Source organism: Daucus carota, chromosome 6, assembly GCF_001625215.2.
Source record: "Daucus carota subsp. sativus chromosome 6, DH1 v3.0, whole genome shotgun sequence".
Taxonomy (NCBI): Eukaryota; Viridiplantae; Streptophyta; class Magnoliopsida; order Apiales; family Apiaceae; genus Daucus; species Daucus carota.
The window spans coordinates 30,858,805-30,869,688 of NC_030386.2; the positions used below are offsets into that span (position 1 = coordinate 30,858,805).

Here is a 10,884-nt window from a genome sequence, read left to right on the forward strand (position 1 = left end):
GGAGTGAATACTATTATGCTCTATGTTGTATCGTAAAACCCCTGACCGTGTGGTGGTTCAGGTTTTCTTCTTTCTTTTTTTTTTTTTTTTCACTTGTCACGGGATATGTATGCAACTGACATGCTCTGTTGACCGAAAAATATAATGTACAAAATTAAACATTTTTAATGTTGTCATGCGTCTATTCAATACTCCCTCTGTTTAGAAATATAAATTGTTTGACTTTTTTGCACGTGTTTCTAAGTTTTTTGACCGCATGTTAAAATCATTATTTTTGAAAAAAATAAATGATTGATATTATTATCAAAAAAAGAAAATTTCAAAATTAATGATTTTAAGCATGCGGTCAAAAGACTTAAAAATACACCTATATTTTAAAATGGAGGGAGTATATGTGTTAGAAGTTAGAACCATAACATACACAATATGATAATTTTATTTAATATATTTTATAGCAGCAAGAGTGCATTAGTGCAAGACCATCAAAAAGTATCTGACGTCAAAAAGTTCTTTTAGCTTGTCATCAGATATTTGAAGGGTTAATAATCTAGTTAGTCACTCAAATGGGCTCAATATATCAAATTGATTACTGAACTCAAAACGGTCATTAAAGTCAGTTATAGATATCTTCAAATATGAGTTTAAGGAATAAAAATATTATCTATAAAGATTTAAACATTATTATTGAATGTTAACCCAACCAAGAACAAGATTATGATTTCTAGTATTTATGATAAGTATATTTAGATTTTATTAAGTTTATTTATTATTTATTTTTTATTATAGATTACTTTCTTTGTTTTAATTTAAATTAAATAATAAATAAATTTGATAAAATCTAAATATACTATCGTAAATACTAGAAGTCATTACGTAGTACTTAGTTATGGTAACATCGAAGAATAATGTGTAAATCTTTGTAAATAATATTTTTAATTCTTGAATTATAACTGACTTTAGTGACCAATTTGAGACCGTTTGAAATCCGGTGACCAATTTAATATACTCGGCCCGCCTTGATGACTCACTTGATTATTAACCCAATATTTAAATGGTTACTTCAAACTTCAAGTCAGTAAGAAAATTAATTATAGGGAAATTCCTACTGGTACCATTGTAGAATTGGCTTTTCCAAATGGTACCAATGACTATTTTGGGCTTCCAAGTGGTAACACCCAACTTTTGACTTCATCCAGCACATACCACTCCGTTTAGTTAACGTTAATAAAACGTTAATCCATTATGATTTAATTTCAAAAAGTAATTAAAATAAAATGAATTAAAAGTAAAAAAACAGCTATTTGGGTCATTAGTCGGGTCCGAGGGTTTAATGTCACAGAATCAAACACGCACAGAGGATTAGGGTTCTACTGCACGGAGGGGATTGATCAAGAAACAGAACAATACAGTCACTCGCTACTTATTTCAACACTGATCAAAGTATAAGGTATGCATTTCACCTTCAATTACTCTATATAATCGATACATATATATCTTTCGCGGCTTAATTCATTGTTTTAGAGTTTATCTGTGTATATGTGCGAGTTTATCTGTGTATATGTGTTTATGTATGATAGTTAACTGTTAACTGGTGCATTGGGTGTAATATGATTGTATAATACTCATAATGCATTGGGTGCATTGGGTGTAATATGTGCAGATGGAGAAAGTATTAATTTTTCACTGGATGGGTACTGAGGTAGAGGTTAAGGTTGATGTAGATAAAACCTCATTGCTGAACATTATTGTTGAGTATGAAGAGTTAGGGAAAAAACAGAGGTTGAGGTTAGATTATGCTTATCCAACATTTGATTATGCATATATGATGAAGCATCACAAGTTAGAGTCAGATAAGGATTTAATGAAAATGTTTGAAAGGTTTTCTGATGCAAGTGAAATTCCTATTTGGGTTGGAACTGTGCTGAAACCAACTCCATTCTACAAATTGGTTATGCATTTTAAGAGGGCAGAAGAAAGAAAAAAGAGGACTGATGTCCATGAAGATGAGCAAGATGAGCATGAAGTTGAGGACAGTTCATCGGAAGACCTTCAGGACAATTCTGTGAATGTAAGGCAACAAGGCAAAAAAAATTGTGGAGATCACAGCTAGTGAAGAAGCAACTACAGCAAAAAAGAAGCCTCCTCCAAAAAAGAAACCTCCTCCAAAGAAGAAAACAGCAACCACAGCCTTCAAACCACCAGCCCCCATATCACCTAAAACAGCATTCAAATCTTTGCCTATTAGAAGAAGCCCCAGATTTTCTCCTCTTCCAAACACTACCTCATCTGAACCCACCAATCACCCTCCTTCTGAGATAATGTTTGCTATAAAAGTACCTAGAACCACAGCCATCAGGAAAGGCATAAGTTTGACACAAGCTACTGTGACACAAGCTACTTTTACTCCAGAAGTGACTAAGAAACCAAAGGCTGCTGCTCCAAAAGAGAAAGTAAAGGCTAAGAGAAAAATGACATTTGATGAGGAAGCTTGTGATGAAAATGAGGAGTCTGATAATTAGTTTGATAATGGTGCAGAGTCAGATAATGATGTCATGGCTGAGGGGGATATCCCATCTGATGAAAGAGAGGAGATAAACTCAATGCCAAAAATCAAGGACACTTGGAAATCTAGTCAGTGGCATGATTTTGTTGATGAACAGGATGCTGATGACTACTATCAAAAGCTATACAAGAATGGAGAGCTGTATACAGATGAGGAGTTTGGTAAAATAAAGTTGAAACCATGGATGATTTTTCTGGATAAAGATCATTTTAAAGAGAAATTGAAAGACTACTGTGTGCAAGAAGGCTTTGCAATCAATGTGTTATGGGCTGACAACACTAGATATACAGCTACATGTTATGCTGAATGTTGCAAGTGGAGGATACATAGTAGCAGGCTTCCTGATGGCATTACCTGGGCTATTAAGAAAATTGAGCCTAATGTGCACACTTGTAGGGGTTTGGAGACATATAATCCACTGTGTGATGTGAAATGGGTTGCATCAAAGTTGATGGAAGATATAAGAGCCAATCCAGACATTCCAGGAAGTGCTCTAAATGAGTTGTTGTTCCAGAGGTATGGGGTTTACATGAAAAAATCATCCTTGTATAATATGAAAAAGTTGGCAATAGAGAAATTATATGGTGGACATGATCAATCATATGCTGACCTACCTGCTTATACCAAGGTTATTTGTGAGTCAAATCCACAATCAAAGGCATTTTTTTCAACTGTGGAGAGTGAAAGCATCACAAGACAGCTCTTGTTTAATAACATTTTCATTTCTTTCACTGCTATGTGGAAAGAGTTTCTAGGAGGGTGCAGGCCTTTAATAGGTGTTGATGGAACACACCTCAAGGGAGATTATGGAGGTGTTCTACTGTCAGCAGTGGCTCTGGATGCTAACAATGAGATTTTTCCACTTGCTTATGCTATAGTCAGTGCTGAGGACAAGGAAACTTGGTCATGGTTTTTCTGGAATCTCTACAACCTTCTCAAAGAATCAAGTAGAAAGGATTGGACAGTGATCTCTGATCGACAAAAGGTACCTTCAAACTATATTTATTTTAGACATTCATTTTAGTAATATCTCCTCTTTAGATGATAATCATGTGTACACTTGCAGGGGATTGATATTGCTTTATTGGATGTATGGCCAACTGTAAAGAGGAGATATTGTTGTAGACACATCTCCAGAAATTACAAAAAACAATTTTCTGGTCCCTTGCTCTATATTCTGTTTTGGAGGGCTTGTAATGCCACATCACAGTTCACATATAGGAAGGCAATGGAAAAGCTGAAAGAAGTGGGTGGTGATAGTGTCATGAAATTTTTTGCAGAGCTAGGAGATCCTGCTGGTTGGAGCAAACACAAATTTGATCCGAATGTATGTAATGATTCCAACACTTCAAACTTTGTGGAGAGTTTCAATTCCACTCTTGGAATTGATAGATGCAGACCAGTCTTGACTTTACTTGAAGTTATATAAATGTTTGTATTCTTCATGTCATATTTTTGCATTGATATTCCTAATTATATAATTTGCTTCAAACAGGTATTAGAAGAGTGTGCATGGTAAGAATTGCCACAAGAAGTCAAGCTGCCATGACTTGAAGGATGATGACCTTTGTCCAAAGATAAAGAAGGTGTTGAAAGCTATTAGCAAGGACACTATAAGCTGCAAAGCATATATGTCTAGTCCAGGAGAGTATGAAATTCATGAGGGTAAATCTCATTTTCCTTTATCTTTAAATAACAAGATCTGTTCTTGTGGAGCTTGGCAGATTAGTGGCATCCCATGTAGGCATGCCATAAGGGCTATGGTTCATGCCAAGATTGATCCTCACAATGTTGTCAGTGCATGGTACTCTGTTAGGACATACAAGCTTTCTTATAGTTTTAGCATTAACCCCATACCTGACCAAAGCCAATGGCCTGCATATGATGATCTACCTATTGTCATGCCACCTGCAATGAAGAGAGGGGTTGGGAGACCAAGCAGAAACAGGAGAAGGGAAGAAGGAGAAAACCAGAAAGGGAAGAGAGCAAAAACAGTGAAATGCACTAAGTGTGACTGCCTTGGCCACAATTCAAGAATTTGCAAGGGAGGTTTGACTGCAAAAGAAAAGAAGGCAGCAGGGAGTGGACCAATAGTGGTTAGACATCCAAGAATTAGGGATCAATCCAAGGCAGGGAAAGCAGCTGCAGCTCTGAAAAAGAAAGCTTCAGATCAGACTAAAGAGGGCAACACATCACAGTCCACTGAAATCAACATGTCTCAATGTCCACCATCTCAATCCCAGCCTTAAATCAGACCTCTTTTATTATGCTTATTATGCTTTAAATGGTTAAAACATATTTTGGGACATTTGTGAAACATCTGTAGTTCATTATTGATTCAGACTTGTTGGTTGTTTTGGATATTGTATTAACTTGCTGGTAACAGTATTTTGGAGGGAAATATGGTTTTAGTTACTATTTAACAGCTTGATTAACGTTTGATTAACAGAGTGGTATGTGCTGGATGAAGTCAAAAGTTGGGTGTTACCACTTGGAAGCCCAAAATAGTCATTGGTACCATTTGGAAAAGCCAATTCTACAATGGTACCAGTAGGAATTTCCCTTAATTATAATTAATCACCTAAAAATATTTAAATTAGATATACTCATTCCAGCACTTAACCAAACACATGATATTAAAAATGATACCTCAACCTCATACCACCTTAATCCGATTCCTCATTCCAACCCTTTACCCTCCCTCCAACCAAACGACCCCTTGGTGACTGTTGGCTTCTATGGTGAAACAAATGCGGTCTACAACAAATCAGATGATACTGATACAGATGATCAATATTCCTTTTTTTTTTCTACGAGGATGTGCACATCTTTTGCTGGACTCTCACTCTGACATACTTTCTCAGTAGCCAGGCAACCTCCTCCTAATTTGATTTTAAACCAGAATAAACTTTCAGACATCTCTTCCGAGATTAATTCTCACTCTGGCACACACTCTCACTAGTAGCGAGGCAACTTGCTAACCCGACCTTTCCCTTTGTTTAGTGTAAAATAAACTTAAAGGCTAAACCCTTGGTATGAACTGTTGGAAGTTTGTCATTTTGAGCACCAATTTGAGTGAGACTCGGCCACGTGCTCGTGGCGGGTTATGCTTGGATTATGTTCTCCTCCGAGAGAGCTTTCCAATGCATGTTTATTCACTCAAAACGACTAAGGAATGGATGAGTTATGATGATCCAAAGTTGCTTCCTTGGTAGTGGAAATTTGGTGAGAAAAACTTGAGTCCCACATTGATTCTATAAAGAGCATTTAAAGGCTTTATATAATAGAACACTATGAAGAATTGTGAAGCGTAGCGCACAAGTCTTGCATTGTCTATATATACTCATTATAGATTAGGGTTTATTCATACGAAAAACACACAGCCTCTCGCACCCAAAACCCTAGCCGCGTCGGTGATAGTTTCAGTCCTTGTTCTCGTTCGTCGAAGGTGCTTCTCGCATCGTCAGTCCGTTTTATCCTGGGAGGCGATCGTTCATCACATACGGTGAGGGCGAAATACGCTTTAAGGAGACAGTTGCGCACTGGACTCGGATTCTTTTACATATATCCTTCGTTTCAATTCTGTCTCCTACGTTTTGCACACACAAACACTGTTTCAATTTTGCACAGATTGTATAACATGAACAATTCAAATACTTATAGAGCAAGTACTAAGCATGATTTTGCTACAAATCAATTTACTGAAGTTGTCGAAACACAACAGAACTAATATCTGATGTACTTCCCTAACTTACTACATACTTTTCACTGGTTTAGAAAGGATAGCATTTGCGAATCTGGGGATTATTAATTTATTATAATCAATGTAATCCCATGTCCTCCTTACAGCATCAGATCGTATCGATGAAGTTTCAACAGTACCCATAAACTTCACCAGAGCATCTGAAAGTAAATTGATCGGGTCCTCTGTATCACAACTCATCTGGCGCTTCTCCTTTCTCTTTGGTACGTCTGGATCAAAAATAATCATAATGAAAAGTTTCATGAAATAAAGACCTGAAAGAATGAAGCCTGTTTAGCTGTTACTTTTTGAAATAAAAAGAACATTACTTGAGGTAACAGGTTGCCAGATAATGTCACCAGATTTTTCGTTGCAAGGAAGATATGAAGCTACACTTAACATGGCCAAGACTTCTAAGACTAGCAAAGGCTCATCACGTTGCAGGCAAGTTATGTAGACAGCAGAAAAATTTACTCGAGTTTTTGACCTCAATTAATTGAAGCAAACAAATTTATTGCCTTTAACCTTATCTCTCATGCTTAAGCTGCTTCTCCTTTGGTGTAGAATTGAACGAAGCTGCATCGACAAGAACTAGGTGCATATCTAATATTATTCCCAGATACAAAGTTACTGTAGGATAAAGCAGTATTCATTAATTAGATATGTTAAATAACATGTTAATCATCTCATAATGTCTGTATAAAGCACAAATATGAACTGGCTATGTACTAAGGTGCATTATAGTGTGATTATGTACTTTTGCTATAAATCCACTCATAACAAGCTAAACATGTTACATAATTAGTATGAATGTGTGACTACAGAGCATCTGCTTTGCAGGGACTAAAGAGCATAACTAGTAAAATGTACTAGTGTTTTGATAGATTACCTTGGCATGCTGACATTTCAGATATCAGGAATCACCAGCTATAATTCATTGCAAACGAGGCAAGGTTTGTGTAGTCTGGTATTTGCATTGCTTCACCCAAAATGAATTTTAAAGAGTTAACAATTTTAAGCGGTGTTTCCAGTGACTCCCTTCTTCAGCACCGAACAGGTTGTGCGGTGGGGTGTCTGAGAAAATTGCAGAGATGGGGCTTGACCTCAATCTTTTATGAATATCAGCGCTTTGCAGCTGTCAAAGCTAGAGTTTCTGATCAGAGGTTTATGGAGCTCTTTGACGTGTCAACTTTCAAGCATATACCAAAGGAGTTTTAAAAGAGGTAAAGAACTATGTATTATGAACGACTTTGTTTCTTTTAATTATTAGAAACCATATCCTTGTCATTATATTAGGTTGCAGTACCCGACTCAAGTTGCTTTCTCTTGGAGTATCAAGTTGACACAGATATTATTAAATTATAGCAGATGCTTTGTTTTGTATTGTTTCATTCTAGTCATTGGTGACACAGCCTGACTAGAAGGTCTGTAACAAGCATATATTAGCCTTGAATTCTACCTTATTGGTGCCTCTCAGGATATAATGTAGTGAAATTATTAGGAATTGAAAAATTCAAGCTTATTATGTCATTGACAGAAACACATATAAGACTGTTACTCACACACCTGGGAATAGGAAATAGTATCACAAAGCTCCACCAGGAAATTTACGAAGCACCGAGCTGTTCCAATTCATTTCATTGCTATGGTCTGCAACTGTAAAAAAAAAAACTAAACACAAACTTGAAAGGGGGAGAAGGAAAAGACATGCCGCTCAAACTGCTTGCAACAACAACCAATCTTGGTAACAGATACAGGAATTTAATTACCAGGAAAACGCTGCTTATGTGCAGAATCACCAGTCCTCTTTGTCTTCCTTCTTTCATTGATTCTCACTGGAAAATCAAATAGTGTTAAACATCAATAAAACTAAAAAACATATAATGTAATGTAATGAAAGAGATAAAAAACATAACAAATTAATAAATTAATGTAAACCTTGTCTAAGAAATCGTCTGCGTAGCACATCACTAAACCTCCACTCGGAGTTATCAGCTGAGTTCTTAGGTAAAAAAAGATCTGAGCAGCTAGCAAAACAATATTTCTAACAGGTCTGTCCGTGATGGCAAGAATGTGCAATAAGAAGGCTGCGCAGGAATCATGGGTGTCAACAGCAATGCGCCAATGCCTATGTTCCAGTGAAAAATAGCTCGAAGAACATAACTCGAGTAATTGCAAGATAGGAACAAATGACGAAGAGATCCTCTTTAAGCCTGGGAAACATCATTTTCTGCTCCTCTGCCTGCGCTCAAATTTCTCCTCCCATGGTTTACATAAGCTCAAGACTTACAACCCAATAATAATAGTCACATAACGGACTGCAGAATGCAGACATTAAGGTTTATCAGGATGGGTACTTGGGCATGTACTCTTCTTTTTTCCTTTGTGAAACTTATGATAAAACAGATTAGCAGGCCTACCAAGATTATCCAATGTGTGCATAAAATTATTCAGCGAGTTATTAGTAGGATGATAAAATATCACATTCTGCTCAGGGAAGTAAAGAATTCATCTCAAATAAGTAGTTGTGACAATCAAGTTCTTTATGGGATGTCCACACGAGGATGTCCACACGAGGACCAATGTTAGGAAAAACAGGTGCAGATTTGTTGTATTTGGTAAGTGAACAAATTTTCAGATACGAGAACACTACATAATTGGCTGGTTGTATTTTAAATTCTGCATAAGCATGAATTTTTATCAAGATTAAAGATATTCATCAATCATATGTAGATAAAAGCATAGCGAGGTCTGATGTTCGACACTAGCTAAAAAGCTCTCAAAATTATCTTAATCAGCAGTCGTTTAGATTAAATGTTGTGTCAAGTCAGCAGAGCATGCAAGGCTGATTTTAAATACTAGAAAAATATATAGACAATGTGATCAAAAATCTAATTAATCGCTGAGAAACAGATGACCTGGTGTCCTTTAACCGCGACTCTTTGAGCTCTCAAAATTTGCAACTTTCATAAGCATTAGGCAGCCCCGGTAATTAATATGTGTTGCCTGAGTACTGCTTGAGATAGATCCAGAGTACAGGACAGGGCTCTTCGGGACCTGGAATTGTAAGCACAAAACAACTGCAGATTCTAGGCTAACGTCGTATCATTTGTCTGCAGATACTTGAGACTAAACAGGTATGACACTGTCCCAGTCGGTTAGAAAATGATAGTATGTTATATTAACATCAACAAATTAGCTGAGGCTTGAAGGTGCTTGAAGCAAATAAGAATAGTGAATGTGTATTAAAATGACCACCATTAAAATCTTAGAATGTTGCAGCTGCGATCAAGCGATCATAAAATATATCATGACATTTTAGAGTGAGTAATGGAAAGTGTTTTCAAGGGTTAAGAAATGACAATGTGAAAATTAATATAGCAAAATATAGGATAATCCATATGTACTTATCAGAATGTCAACTAAGTACATGAGCATAGTGTCATACAAGGTGCTAGGCAATTAATCAGAATATTGTGATGCCACTTTAAAATCAATAATGCAGACAATGTGATTTATCATTTTGGGTATATCATGTGATTTGTAAATTTTGAGATAAAACATATTAGCAGGCCTTTCCCAAGCATGTCCAATTTCTGTGAAACACTTCTGGATTTTAATCTCTGCACTATAATTCTTCCTTATTCTAATGTAAAATCATTGATAAAGAATAATCTGACATGTCTAGTGGCATGGGGATATTAAGACTCTGGGAGACAAGTTTGGCCTCTTGTCCTCTGTGAAAACAGATTACTAAAAATCTGGAGCCTGAAAGCACTCTAAATTGTATACTTCTCTGCAGCTTTGTATCATTAAATTACAAATCTCGTGTCTTTACTCTATATACTCTGTTAAGTCAGCATTCCAACAGATAAAGTTAAGCTCAGTAGCATAGACAATTTAAGAATATAAAACAGATAAGTATTCCTAATATGTCATATTTGTTAAGGCTTAGCACAATATTTTGAAGTATATAAATCTCCAGGGTAATCAAATATAGTGACATGTGACTAATTATGAATATTAGTGAAATGGAAAAAAAAAAAAAAAAAAAAAAAAGAACAGTAGTGCTCCTAGTTGTGTTATCATTGCAGGTGTGAGTTCAAAGCACATAGACCAATGCCCACGGGCTCACAAAGTATGTAGTCCACGGCGAAGGGTTTGTATCTTGACAGATGATACACCAAATTTAAGAGCTCAAAAGCTAATTTAGATAAGATATTGTGTGAAAATGCTAATAATATCAAAAAGGCACCGACAGTGAGAGTTTCCCGGTTGAAATTGAACATGAGCCATGTACATGATCCTTACACGGTAATAGTAATTGACTTTCATCTGATTGAGCTACAACTAGGTGAAGCACAATTTCATATTTCCCATTGGTGATAACCTATATTTCAGATGGATAATTAACACCTCATTAAAAAATTAGATAAATTAGTGAAACTATATGAAGCAGTTTGTCCTCTACTGATCACCATCCAAATTGGAATATTTTTAACACTTCTCAACTAGATAATCAGTACTGAAATTTTAATAGCACCAAACCAGTTTTTGGGATATACCACTAAAAATGGGA

At 36.0% G+C, this 10,884-nt stretch overlaps 1 protein-coding gene across 2 annotated transcripts; it reads left to right on the plus strand.

The window, feature by feature from the left end:
- The first annotated feature begins 761 nt into the window (after window positions 1-761).
- LOC108226826 (uncharacterized) lies at window positions 762-4,963 on the plus strand. 2 transcript variants are annotated; one of them, XM_017401820.2, is made up of 3 exons: window positions 762-3,548; window positions 3,630-3,890; window positions 4,059-4,963. In XM_017401820.2, the coding sequence occupies exons 1-3, from the start codon at window positions 2,553-2,555 to the stop codon at window positions 4,080-4,082; spliced, it is 1,281 nt and encodes a 426-aa protein (XP_017257309.2). In that variant the 5' UTR covers window positions 762-2,552; the 3' UTR covers window positions 4,083-4,963. The 2 variants fall into 2 exon arrangements, with proteins under 2 accessions (XP_017257309.2, XP_063935333.1); XM_064079263.1 differs by lacking the exon at window positions 4,059-4,963 and having other exon boundaries at window positions 3,630-4,050.
- The last annotated feature ends 5,921 nt before the right edge of the window (window positions 4,964-10,884 follow it).